General features: G+C 43.5%; 1 protein-coding gene across 1 annotated transcript in view; it reads left to right on the forward strand.

Moving 5' to 3' along the window:
* Positions 1–13,994, forward strand: part of SOS2 (SOS Ras/Rho guanine nucleotide exchange factor 2) — a 187,243-nt gene that overhangs the window by 115,764 nt on the left and 57,485 nt on the right. The window contains exon 8 of the mRNA XM_077467601.1: positions 3,990–4,088. Coding sequence (XP_077323727.1) covers positions 3,990–4,088 — 99 coding nt within the window. The remainder of the gene's footprint in view (positions 1–3,989; positions 4,089–13,994) is intronic.

Below are 13,994 nucleotides of genomic sequence, written 5' to 3' on the forward strand. Positions count from 1 at the left end.
TTCTGTGGTCAGAAGAATCAAAATGTTACATTCTTTTTGGCAACCATGGGCGCCACGTGGTGTCCTCTGGACTAAAAAGGAGAGGGATCCTCTGGCTTGTTATCAGCGCTCAGTTCAAAAGCCCACATCTCTGATGGTATGGGGGTGTATTTGTGTGTATGGAAAGGGGAAGATGGCACATCTGGAAAGACACCATCAATGCTGAAAGATATATCCAGGCTTTAGAGCAGCATATGCTCCCATCCAGACAAGCGTCTTTTCAGGGAAGGCCTTGCATTTTTCAGGAGGACTGTGCTACACTGCAGCTATGACAACAGCATGGCTTCTTAGTAGAAGATGCCAGGTGCTAAACTGGCCTGCCTACAGTCCAGACCTTTCGCCAGTTGGAAATATTTGGTGCATCTTGAAACAAAAAACAATAAAGATGACCCAAGACTGCAGAGCAGTTAGATTCACTCAAAGATAGGACAACGTTACCCTCCCAAAACTCCAGAAACTGGTCTCCCCAGTTCCCAGACATTCAGAGTGTAGTTAAAAGAAGAGGGGATGCTACACCGTGGTAAACCAATTTTTTGCGACATGTTGCTGCCATCAATTTCAAAACGACCTTATTTTTTTTTTTCCTAAAATTTTCTCTGTTTAAACATTTTTCTATTGTGAATAAATTATAGGTTTATGAGATTTGCAAACCATTGCATTCTGTTTTTATGTAGATTTTACACAGCATTCCAACTTTTTTTTTGTAATTGTGGTTTTAGTGGCTGCATTAATCTTCTTCTTTTATGCTTTTCTTTCTTTTCATCTGGTGATTTTACTTGTAACACAATTCCTGCCCTAGGATGACAGCGCTCACTAACTATACTGTACCTGAAGAGAATTGGGGTCATAGCCCAAGGGCAGAACTACAATAACCTCCCCCTTACCTGATCTCCATAATATATTTGATGGAGATGCACTGAAATTTCTGCTGAAAATGGCGTTATTGACATTCGGCTGATAAGCGATTTTGCCGCAAATTCGCAGCAATTTTACTGTGCTTATTGTGTGTTTTTCATAGGTCATGTGACTCAAAAACAGCATGAAAAACGTAATACGGGGCTTTTCTAGCGTTTTCAATGCATTTGAACGGGGAGGTGTGTTTTTTGTGCGCTTTTTTTTTTTTTTTTATAAACCAAAAATGCAGACAGCTGCATAGAATTTAAAGGGATACATTTTTCTTGAGATTTTTTTGCACTAAGACCCCTTTCACACCAGGACGTTTTGCAGAAATAGCGCCTGCAATCCGCCCTAAAGAAGCTGCACCATTGTATGTAGTGTGAAAGCCTGAGGGCCTTCACACTACAGCGGTGCGCTGGCAGGATGTCAGGGAAAAGTCCTGCCAGCAGCTTCCTTGGAGCGGTGTGTTTACCGCTGCTCCCCATTGAAATCAATGGGGCAGCGCTGTAATACCGCCATCAAAATGCGGCATATTGCCGGTGGTTTTAACCCTTTCTCGGCCGCTAGCGGGGGTAAAAGCGCCCCGCTAGCGGCCAAAATGCACCGCAAATCTGGCGGTAAAACGCCGCTAAAAATAGCGGAATTTTACCGCCCATGGGCGGTGTGGTGTGAAAGGGGTCTTAAGGTGCCAATAATGGCTGACGATAAATTAATATTCATTTAAATTGATGATATTAATTAGAAAGTCGAATATAATACAATTATATATAAATATATTTTTAAAAACTGTCATTTTCGGGTTTTGGCCACGTGCGTCCTGCATTTTCGTGTTTTGGCACCAAAATTTCCATTCGGTGCACCTCTAATATTTGGAGGGGGGGGGGGGGTTCTGTAGTTCTCAGAGATAGTTTGGAACAATGTATTGAATAAGAGTGCAGCTCAGGCTGAAAGCACAGGATATTACCAGGTTACAAATTTTTTTGCATGATCAATCAGTGTTTTTTCATACTTTGAATAGATCTGACGAAACCTTTGCAATACTATTCTAACAGACCTAAAGGGAGCAGATAGAAGTTTATTATTTAGGGTTCACATACCTTTTTAAAAAAGAACAAACTTTGGCTGTACTTCTCTTATGGATCACAGGAATGTGGTTTGTTCTGCATTCCTGTGACCCGTTTTCAGCAAACGGCGGGCCTGTCGGCTAACGTCACAGAGCCGGTGTTCTGACACAAAGTGTCCGCCTATCGCATAGTGTCCGGGACGTTCTGCAAAGGCGCAGCGCTTGTGCAGTACGGGGGGGACAAGGAGAGGCCGAACATCTCCGAAGAAGAACGGCGCCTGCGCACTGAGTCCAGGTTGAAGCCCCACCATCCAAGTGGACTTAGGGTTGCTCGTAGTAACAGGGGCCCCTCGCGGGCTCGCTTCGGGCACGGCCTTGCTTCGCTCGGCTCTTCTATATTCTAACTCTATGTCCGCTTGGATGGTGGGGCTTGAACCTTGACACAGTGCGCAGGCGCAGTTTATCTTCAGAGATGTTCAGCTTCTCCTTGTCCCCCATACTGCGCAAGTGGACACTATGTGATGGGGGACAGTATCTGATAGGACACCGGTCCAGGCTGGGGAAAGGCCGTGACTATACGGTCGGTATTCACCCAGAACCTACTCCGCTGATCCCTGCCAAGCAGTCAGATGACAGGTCCGTCTCCACTCACTGTGCAGAGCGGAGACGAACATAGTCGCACTCTCCTCTATGGGGAAATTGGGTGAAAACGGACCACATATATGTTTTCGATTCGCCAGACAGATGGAAAATAAGACCACCATCCATCTGGATTTTGCAGACCGGATCAGATAGTGGCGGATGTCACTAGACATGTCACCGCTGACATCCGTCACTCCATAGGGGAGATTGAAGGGTCCGATCAGGTCCCCGTGTGAAAGGGGGGCCTTAGAGCAGCCAGAGGACAGATGCTGCATCTACCTACGTAAGTATTATTTCTAATAAATAAAACATTTTTTAAAAATCCCAAACTTCTCCTTTTTATGTACTGCAACATGGTCTGAATTAGCTGAAACCATGTCAAGGCATAGTTGATTGAATAAGATGGACAGCATAGACAATAGTTCTTCTCCCTTATGCTGTTTACTCTCTAATAGTTTAAAGAGACACAGGAAAAATGTACTAAAACCGGAGCACACAGAAGCTGCGCAACTTCTATTTTCAGATTGTGCAAATAAGCTTTGACAAGACAATCTAGAAGCCGATTGGTTACTATGCACAGCTGCACCAGATCCACTCATGTGAACCAGTTTTAGTAAATTGGCCCCACTGTCTCATTGCCTATGTAGGGCATAGTAACAGTGTTTCTGCAAAGGGCGTCCCCTGACCCTCTTACCCCCCCACCTTACCAGTGCTCCTCTGCAGTTGACGCGAATACTAAGCAGGTGGCCTGCTCCCCATGAAGTCGCCAGGCCTAGCAGCCAGTCGCTAGGCCTGGGAACTAAGGAATGACATCACAGCTCCTGCAGTTTACAAGCACAGTCCATGTCATTGATGACTGCAGAGGAGCTGCGAGGGAGCGCAGGTATGGTGAGTATAGTGTTATCGGGGGGGGGGAGCAGCTTTTTAGAGACACTGTTGCTTTCTCCTGCATGAGCAAGGTGACCACGGGGTTTATTTACTATAGGGAAATCCACTTTGCACTACGAGTGCACTTGGAAGTGCAGTCGTCGTAGATCCGAGGAGGACATGCAAGGAATATTTAAAAAAAAAAGGCATTTTTGCTTGTATGTGATTGGATGATAGAATCAGCAGAGCTTCCCCTCGTTTCAGATCTTTCCCTTAGATTTACAGCGACTGCACTTCCAAGTGCACTTGCAGTGCAAAGTGGATTTGCCTTTTAGTGAATCAACCCCCCCCATGTCCCTTTTTAATCGTGGAGTCAGTAGGCTGTGTAGTAAATATGTAAACATTGTATGTAGGTCTTGCATGTTAGAGCTTCTAATTCCGCAGAATGTCATGTTCTCTAATTTGTGTCGTCTCCTCTCAGTCAATATCTGACGGCTTTAAAGAAGCAGTGAGATACATCCTCCCTCGTCTCATGCTGGTTCCTGTTTACCACTGTTTGCACTATTTTGAATTATTGGAGGTAAGACTTCTGTTGATACTTTGGCAATGCTGGAACTCCCATTCAGGGCAAATTGCTTCCTTTCAGATACTGAAGTGTAAAAAAAAAAAAAAGTTGATCACCAAACATAATATCTATCTTGTAAGTTTAAATGTAATTAGTGAGCGAAAAGGGAAGTTGCATGCAGCAGACTTCAAGAAGTACATCCTACTGGCCCTGTATGGAGCTTTAGCCCTTGTACACACGGTCAGAGATTCCGACAGAATGTGTCCGATCGGAGCGTTTTGTCAGATAATCCGACAGTGTGTGGTCTCCATCGGACTGTTTCCGTTGGAGTATCCGGCAGACCAAGTTTTCCAACTTGTCTATAAAATTTTTCGACAAAATGCTCCTATCGGACATACTCCGATCATGTGTAGCCTACTCCGACGTACAAAGTGCCACGCATGCTCAGATCAAATTCCTACACCAAAGCTATTGGCTACTAGCCTGAACGTAGTCCCGTTGTAACGAAATAACGTCATCACGTTATGTACAATCGGATTTTTCTGATAACTTTGTCCGACCGTGTGTATGCAACAGTTTCGGACAAAATCCATGGATTTGGTTGTCAGAATGTCCGACCGTGTGTACAAGGGCTTAGCGGTTTCAGCAGGAAATTACATTGAGCAAGTTAAAGCTTCAGACAAAGAGATAAAAAATTTTTTTAAAAGCTAAGCAATGTATTCTGTACCATCCGATGATGATGATTCGGTCCATCCAGTCCTGATATTTACACAGCTCTGACACGCCTCCCTGACCCACAAGGGCTGCTTTTTCTCTGTTGCAGTGAAGTAACACTTATGCCCCGTACACACAGTCGGAAATTCTGACAGAAAAGGTCCGATCGGATTATGTATAAAGGTAAGTAGATAGCAGCTAATAGCACATCTGTATATATCAAATATATAACAAAGTAAAATATAATGTAGTAGTTATCATATGGTCTCTTGGGTCAGTAAAGTGACATAAATAAAATAATAATTTTATATGTATTGCTGTGTATGTCACTTTACTGACCCAAGAGACCATATGATAACTACTACATTATATTTAACTTTGTTATATATTTGATATATACAGATGTGCTATTAGCTGCTATCTACTTACCTGTATACACACTTTGGACTTTATATTCCATTTGCCTTGGCCACTTTCGTTGGCTTCACTGTAATTTTATCTCTACATGTCTAATGGTACACAACTATTGTGTATCTATATACCTTTTAGTACAGCGCACCACTATCCTTGTATCAATCTCTCTCCCCGGGTTCAGACATTTCCCCCCCCCCAGTGAGTGCAGCAGTACCCTATTCCATTAATATAATATCCCTTCCCATCTTGGCGCAGGAATATCTTCTGATTATGTCCGATCGGATTATATTGTCGGAAAATCCGATCATGTGTGGGCTCTATGTGAGCAGGATCTCAAATTTTCTGACAAAAAAAAAAAAATCCACTCGGACTTTTTCCCGATCGTTTGTAGAGAATTTCCGATCGGACAAAGTGCCACGCATGCTCAGATCAAATTACGAGACCAAAGCTACTAGCCTCAGCGCAGTCGCGTCGTAACGAAGGAACGTCATCACGTTTCCGAACGATCGGATTTTCCGACGACTTTGTCCAACCGCGTGTACCATTTATTTTTTACGCTATAAACAAAAAAAGAGCGAAAATTGTGAAAAAAAAAAAAATAAATCCCAATATTTTTTACTTTCTGCTATGAAAGATGCCCAATAAATAAAAAAAAAGTAAAAAAATAATAATTACCTTATTGGTTTAGGCCAATATGTATTCTGCTACATATTTTTGGTAAAAAAAAAAAATAAATCCCAATCCCGGGTATTGAGTGGTTTGAGAAAAAGTTATCACATCTACAAACCATGGGATATTTTTATGGCATTTTTATTTATTTGCCTAGTAATGGTGGCATTCAGCGATTTTTAGCAGGACTGCGGCGGATGAATCGGACACCAAACTGACACTTTTTTTTTTTTCGAACCAGTGACAACAATACAGTGATCAGTTTAGGACGAAATCCGTCGGGGAAAAAAAACAGTTTTTGTTGTCGGAAATGTCAGACCGTGTGTGCAGGGCATTACAGGTTTTGTGCCTGTGTGATTAGAGATGGGAGAATAAGCTGCAGACTGATGATCTCATGAGTTCAAACACTGGTTACTTTTTCTGGGCAACATGAATAGAGTCCTACTCCCTGTTGCGTTTCGCCCACAAGGTTGGGCTTCATCATAGAGGTCTACAATTAAGGCCAACCGATTCAATTTTAAATATACCATTAGAGTGGGCCATCATATCTGTCTCCGTTATACTTTTGAAATATCACCAGTAATGTGCAGCTGCCCCTTTAAGTGAATACTACTATGATACAAACAATATATCAATAAATAAAGTTCCTACTAAGGCACTACTAAGTAATCGATTAACCCAATACAATTAAAAAAATAAAATAAAATAAAAAGTCCATAAATGAGTGTGCACATATAAAGACCAAAAAGAATCCAAGAGCCAAGGATTTTTCCCAACACCACATAAAATTAGAAAATCAAATGAACTTCTTCACTCTTCCACCTCAACCACTTCAACCCCGCAGGGTTTTACCCCCTTCGTGACCAGGCCATATTTTGCAATATGGCACTGCATTATTTTAACTGACAATTGCGAGGTCGTGCGACGCTGTACCCAAACAAAATTAATGTAATTTTTTGCCCACAAATAGACCTTTCTTTTGGCGATGTTTGATCACCTCTGCGATTTTTATTTTTTATTTTTTGCGCTATAAACAAAAAAAAGACTTGTGAAAAAAGAAATCCCAATATTTTTTACTTTCTGCTATGAAACATGCCCAATAAAAAAGTTTAAAAAAATTAATTTCTTCATCAGTTTAGGCCAATATATATTCTGCTACATATTTTTGGTAAAAAAAAAAAAAATCCCACTAAGGGTATTGAGTGGTTTGACGAAAAGTTATGAAGTCTACAAACCGTAGGATATTTTTATGGTATTTTTATTTATTTACCTAGTAATGGTGGCAATCAGCGATTTTTAGCAGGACTGCGGCGGATAAATCGGACACCTAACTGACACTTTTTTTTAGGAACCAGAGACCCCAATACAGTGATCAGTGCTACAAATATGCAATGTTACTGTACTAATGGCACTGGCAGGGAAGGGGTTAATCCCAGGGGGTGATTAAAGGGTTAGGTGTGTCTCTAGGGGATGCTTTCTAACTGTGTGGGGGGTGAACTCGCTGGATGAACACTGAGATCTGTGTTCCTGCTTGGGATGAACACAAGATCTCCATGTACATCCCTGACAGGACAATGGTCTGCCTTACTTACATTGGCAGACCGCCGTCCTGGCTCTCTGGGGAGTGCTGGGCTCCCCCTCCGGCCAGTCAGCGCACGCCCCCCCCCCCCCCCCCGCTGGCTAGTACACGAAATGACGTACAGGTATGTTTCGCGCAGTAGAGGCGACCTGCCACAGTATATGTACTGCGGCCAGTCGGCAAGAGGTTAAACTCCTTAAACTGCACGCACTCACCACAGGTATTGACCCCCAATTAAAGAAGGTCAAAGGCGCTTAAGCCACAATAGATTTACAACCAGAGCGCATCGGAAGATCTTCATTCACTTTCCAACAACGATTCCTACTTTCTCCATACTCCACAAACTGAGGAGAATGCCAAATATAATTAAATCATTATGCAATATGATTGTGTTCAATCTGCTTCCTGAAGACGCCATCTTGGTGAAACGCGTTGAAGGGCATGTTGCCCTATTTTCCGGGTAATACATGAAGTCACATCCGGTCCTAATTTCCAGTGACCCATGGAAGCGTGGGCAGTCTTCCAAATACGAAGCTGTTTGCACTGGTGCCGGTCTAAAGGCACCATTACATGTGAGTGAGCTGTACTTATGTTTAATGGCAAAGGGCTTTACTTAACAAATATTTGGCATTCTTCTCGGTTTGTGGCCGAGTGTGGAGAAAGTGGGTTGCAAACCTATTGGAGCTTAAGCGCCTTTGACCTTCCTTAATCAGGGATCAATACCTTTTGATGAGTGCGCAATTTATAAGCACACATGGTGGAGTTTAAGGTGGATAAATGAAGAATTGGTGCATTTGACAATCTCGTCTTCTGTGGTGTTGGGGAAAATCCTTGGCACTTGGATTCTTTTTGGACTTTATATGTGCACAATAATTTATGGACTTTTTTTTTTATTGGATTGGATTGATTACTTGGTAGCACCGGACTTATGTATTGTTTGTATCATAAGGCCAACTGATTTTAAAAATAATCATTTATTGATGTATTAATGAATGCAGAACTGCATTAATTTCTGCTTTACGATTTAAGTGAACCTTTCAATGTTATCACTTTATCAGTATTTTACTGCATAGCTTTACTATCTCACTGAATGTTTTCATGTGTTGCCTGGAAATGATTTTTAATACAGTGCTACTTGAAACTGGTTAATAACCTAGAGCAAGGGTCTGCAAACTTTCTAATCAAAGGGCCAGTTTACTGCCCTTCAGATTTTAGGGGGTCCGGACTGTGGCCAGTGGGAGAAGAAAATGTCCTGGCGTCAGTGGGAGTAAACAATACCCCATCATTGGTATTCAGGGGAATAATAGTGGCCCATCATTGGTATCAAGTCAGTGGGAGGAATAATGCCCTATCATTGGTGTCAGTGGGAGAAATAGTGCCCCATCATTGGTATCAAAAGGGGGAATAGTCCCCCATCGTTAATATCAGTGGGAGGAATAGTGCCCCCATGAATATCAGTGGGAGGAATAGTGCCCCCATGAATATCAGTGGGAGGAATAGTGCCCCCATGAATATCAGTGGGGAGGAATAGTGCCCCCATGAATATCAGTGGGAGGAATAGTGCCCCCATGAATATCAGTGGGGAGGAATAGTGCCCCCATGAATATCAGTGGGGAGGAATAGTGCCCCCATGAATATCAGTGGGAGGAATAGTGCCCCCATGAATATCAGTGGGGAGGAATAGTGCCCCCATGAATATCAGTGGGAGGAATAGTGCCCCCATGAATATCAGTGGGGAGGAATAGTGCCCCCATGAATATCAGTGGGAGGAATAGTGCCCCATGAATATCATTGGGAGGAATAGTGCCCCCATGAATATCATTGGGAGGAATAGTGGCAGGATTTTAAAAATAATCATTTATTGATGTATTAATGAATGCAGAACTGCATTAATTTCTGCTTTACGATTTAAGTGAACCTTTCAATGTTATCACTTTATCAGTATTTTACTGCATAGCTTTACTATCTCACTGAATGTTTTCATGTGTTGCCTGGAAATGATTTTTAATACAGTGCTACTTGAAACTGGTTAATAACCTAGAGCAAGGGTCTGCAAACTTTCTAATCAAAGGGCCAGTTTACTGCCCTTCAGATTTTAGGGGGTCCGGACTGTGGCCAGTGGGAGAAGAAAATGTCCTGGCGTCAGTGGGAGTAAACAATACCCCATCATTGGTATTCAGGGGAATAATAGTGGCCCATCATTGGTATCAAGTCAGTGGGAGGAATAATGCCCTATCATTGGTGTCAGTGGGAGAAATAGTGCCCCATCATTGGTATCAAAAGGGGGAATAGTCCCCCATCGTTAATATCAGTGGGAGGAATAGTGCCCCCATGAATATCAGTGGGAGGAATAGTGCCCCCATGAATATCAGTGGGAGGAATAGTGCCCCCATGAATATCAGTGGGGAGGAATAGTGCCCCCATGAATATCAGTGGGAGGAATAGTGCCCCCATGAATATCAGTGGGGAGGAATAGTGCCCCCATGAATATCAGTGGGGAGGAATAGTGCCCCCATGAATATCAGTGGGAGGAATAGTGCCCCCATGAATATCAGTGGGGAGGAATAGTGCCCCCATGAATATCAGTGGGAGGAATAGTGCCCCCATGAATATCAGTGGGGAGGAATAGTGCCCCCATGAATATCAGTGGGAGGAATAGTGCCCCATGAATATCATTGGGAGGAATAGTGCCCCCATGAATATCATTGGGAGGAATAGTGCCCCCATGAATATCAGTGGGAGGAATAGTGCCCCCATGAATATCAGTGGGAAGAATAGTGCCCCATGAATATCAGTGGGAGGAATAGTGCCCCATGAAAGTCAGTGGGAGGAATAGTGCCCCATGAAAGTCAGTGGGAGGAATAGTGCCCCATGAATATCAGTGGGAGGAATAGTGCCCCATGAAAGTCAGTGGGAGGAATAGTGCCCCATGAAAGTCAGTGGGAGGAATAGTGCCTCATGAAAGTCAGTGGGAGGAATAGTGCCCCATGAAAGTCAGTGGGAGGAATAGTGCCCCATGAAAGTCAGTGGGAGGAATAGTGCCCCATGAAAGTCAGTGGGAGGAATAGTGCCCCATGAAAGTCAGTGGGAGGAATAGTGCCCCATGAAAGTCAGTGGGAGGAATAGTGCCCCATGAAAGTCAGTGGGAGGAATAGTGCCCCATGAAAGTCAGTGGGAGGAATAGTGCCCCATGAAAGTCAGTGGGAGGAATAGTGCCCCATGAAAGTCAGTGGGAGGAATAGTGCCCCATGAAAGTCAGTGGGAGGAATAGTGCCTCATGAAAGTCGGTGGAAGGAATGGTGCCCCATCACTGTTGGTGGCAGGAATGGTGCCCCATCACTGTCGGTGGCAGGAATGGTGCCCCATCACTGTCGGTGGCAGGAATGGTGCCCATTCAACGTGAAGTGAGAGGACTAGTGCCCCACTTGTGTAAGGAACTATGCCCCACTGTTGCTGACAGTGGGGTCAATAATGTCCCGAGGCCCGGATAAAAGCAGGCAAAGGGCAGCATCTGGCCGCTGATCCACAGTTTGAAGACTGGCCTAGAGCAATGCTAGTTATCTCTTATTTTTATGTAGTTAATGAGCTCATGCGATTGGCCGATTAGCGCCGTACACCACCTAGATCAGCATATTTCTGCGGCTGGTATGATTAAGCATTTCAGATCAGCCGCAGACAAGGAAGCCTGTACTGTACATAGCAATGACAGGCTGACGCTGTCCACAACGGTTTGCATGTAGTTAAGGATAGATTTGCTCCCCTGAACATGTTGGCCGCTAACATGAGCCACGTGAATGCTAATTTCTTTCTGTCACATTACAGTATATTAAATAGTTTTGTTGAGTGTCCGTTGTGTCTAAAAGACGGCATTACCTTTCCGTATTCTCTGTGGATTTTTAACTTGTACAGTATGGAAAATAATTATTTGATCCCCAGAAGATTTTGTAAGTCACTTCACTTACAAAAAAAATCGAGAGTCTAGAATTGTTGTCATAGGTGTATTTTAAATGAGACCAAAAATCCAGAAAAAACACATAATACAAATGTTTTAAATTGAGTTGCAGTTTAGTGAGTAAAATAAGTATTTGATCCCCAAGCAAAACATGACTTAGTACTTGGTGGAGAAATCCTTGTTGGCAAACACAGAGGTAAGATGTTTCTTGTACAGTGCCTTGAAAAAGTATTCATACCCCTTGCCATTATCCACATTTTATCATGTTACAACCAAAAACGTAAATGTATTTTATGTGATAGACCGACACAAAGTGACACATAATTGTGAAGTGGAAGGAAAATGATAAATTGTTTTCTAATCTTTTACAAATATCTGAAAAGTGTGGCGTGCATTTGTATTCAGTCCCCCGGAGTCAATACTTTGTACCCCCTTTCACTGCAATTACAGCTACAAGTCTTTTTGGGGGTATCTCTGTCAGCTTTTCACTAGAGTGACATTTTTGCTCATTGTTCTTTACAAAATATCTCAAGCTCTGTCAGATTGGATGGAGAGCGTCTGTGAACAGCAATTTTCAAGTCTTGCCACAGATTCTTAAAGCGGGAGTCCACCGGGACTCCGCGATTTTTTTTTTTTTAAAGCCAGCAGCTACAAATACTGCAGCTGCTGACTTTTAAAATAGTGACACTTACCTGTCCAGCGCGCCCGCGATGTCGGCACCCGAAGCCGATCGCTAGGTCGTCTGTCGGGTCCTGCCGCCGCCATCTTGGGTATGGGAATCAGGAAATGGAGCCTTTCGGCTTCATTTCCCGGTTCCCTACTGCGCATGCGCGAGCCGCGCGGCGCAATCCGGACGGTCCCCGCTGCCTCTGGGAACTGTGTGTTTCCCAGCAGGCAGCGGGGCACTTGCGCAAAGGGGCGGGCAGTTGCGGAAAGGGGCGTAATCTACGCCCCTTTCCGCAGACAGCTATCCCGGAAGTGGGTGCAGTTACCTGGATTATCCAGGTAACTGCACCCCCCCTCCCCCCTGAAAGGTGCCAATTGTGGCGCCGGAGGGGGGGGGATTCCGATGAGCGGAGGTCCATTTTAGGGTGGACCTCCGCTTTAATTATATTTAGGTCTGGACATTCTAACACGTGGATATGCTTTGATCTAAACCATTCCATTGTAGCTCTGGCTGTATGTTTAGGTTTGTTGTCCTGCTGAAAGACTCAAATCTTTTGCAGACTTCTAATGCCACGTACACACGACCGGACTTTTCGACAGCAGAGGTCCGACGTATTAATTCGACCGTGTGTGGGCTACATCGGACCTTTGTTGTCCAAAAATCTGATGGATTTTAGAAATAGAACATGTTTCAATTTTTTTTCGCTGGAACCCTGCTAGACCCAGTTTTTATCGAGAAATCCGCTTGTGTGTATGCTAGTCCGATGAACAAAAACCGATGCTAGGGTAGCTATTGACTACTGGCTATGAACTTCCTTATTCTAGTCCGGTCATACGTCATCACGTTCAAATCCGTCGGACTTTGGTGTGATTGTGTGTGGCCAAGTCCATTCATTCGGAAAGTCTGTCGGAAATCCGCTGAAAGTCCGTCGATAGACCATCAGACCTAGTCCGTCGAAAAGCCCAGTCGTGTGTACGTGACATTAGATTGCCCTGTATTTGGCTGCATCCATTTTCCCATCAACTTCGACCAGCTTCCCTGTGCCTTCTGAAGAAAAGCATCCCCACAACATGATGTTGCCGCCACCACCATGTTTCACGGTGGGGATTGTGTGTTAAGGGTTATGTGCAGTGTCCGTTTTCCACCACACATAAGCTTTTGCTTTTAGGCCAAAAAGTTCAATTTTGGTCTCCTCTGACCCAACCCTGCTTTAAACTTTTCCACAACTTTATTCATGACCTTGTCTGATGTGTTCCGTGGCCTTCATGATACGGTTTGTTCACTAAGGTTCTCTAAGAAACCTCCGTATTTATACTGAGATTAAATGACACACATATTGACTACTAATTGGGTGACTTCTGAAGGCAGTTGGTTCTACTACATTTTAGTTAGGGGTATCAGTGTAAAAGGGGCTGAATACAAATTCACGCCACACTTTTCACTTTATTTGTAAAAAAAAAAAAATTAAAACCATTTATAATTTTCTTTCCACTTCACAATTGTGTTCCACTTTGTTGGTCTATCACATAAAATGCCAATATTGCATTTATGTTTTTGGTCATAACATGACAAAATGTGGAACATTTCAAGGGGTATGAATACATTTAAGGCACTGTAGTTGGTCACCAGGTTTGCACACATCTCAGGGATTTTGGTCCATTCTTCTTTACAGATCTTCAAGGTTTCTTGCCTGTTTGGCAACTTGAAGTTTCAGCTCCTTCTATAAATTCTCTATAGGATTAAGGTCTAGAGACTGGCTAGGCCACTCCATGACCTTAATGTTCTGCTTCTTGAGCCACTCCTTTGTTGCCTTGTTGGTATGTTTTTGGGTCATTGTCATGCTGGAAGACCCTTCATGGTTCTCGTTCATGATTTTACAATACATGGCCCTGTCCGTTGTCTTCTCAATGTGATAAAGTCGGCTTG

Source organism: Lithobates pipiens, unplaced genomic scaffold (assembly GCF_037356315.1).
Source record: "Lithobates pipiens isolate NorthernLeopardFrog02 unplaced genomic scaffold, aLitPip1_a1.2 Scaffold_57, whole genome shotgun sequence".
NCBI classification, from domain to species: Eukaryota; Metazoa; Chordata; class Amphibia; order Anura; family Ranidae; genus Lithobates; species Lithobates pipiens.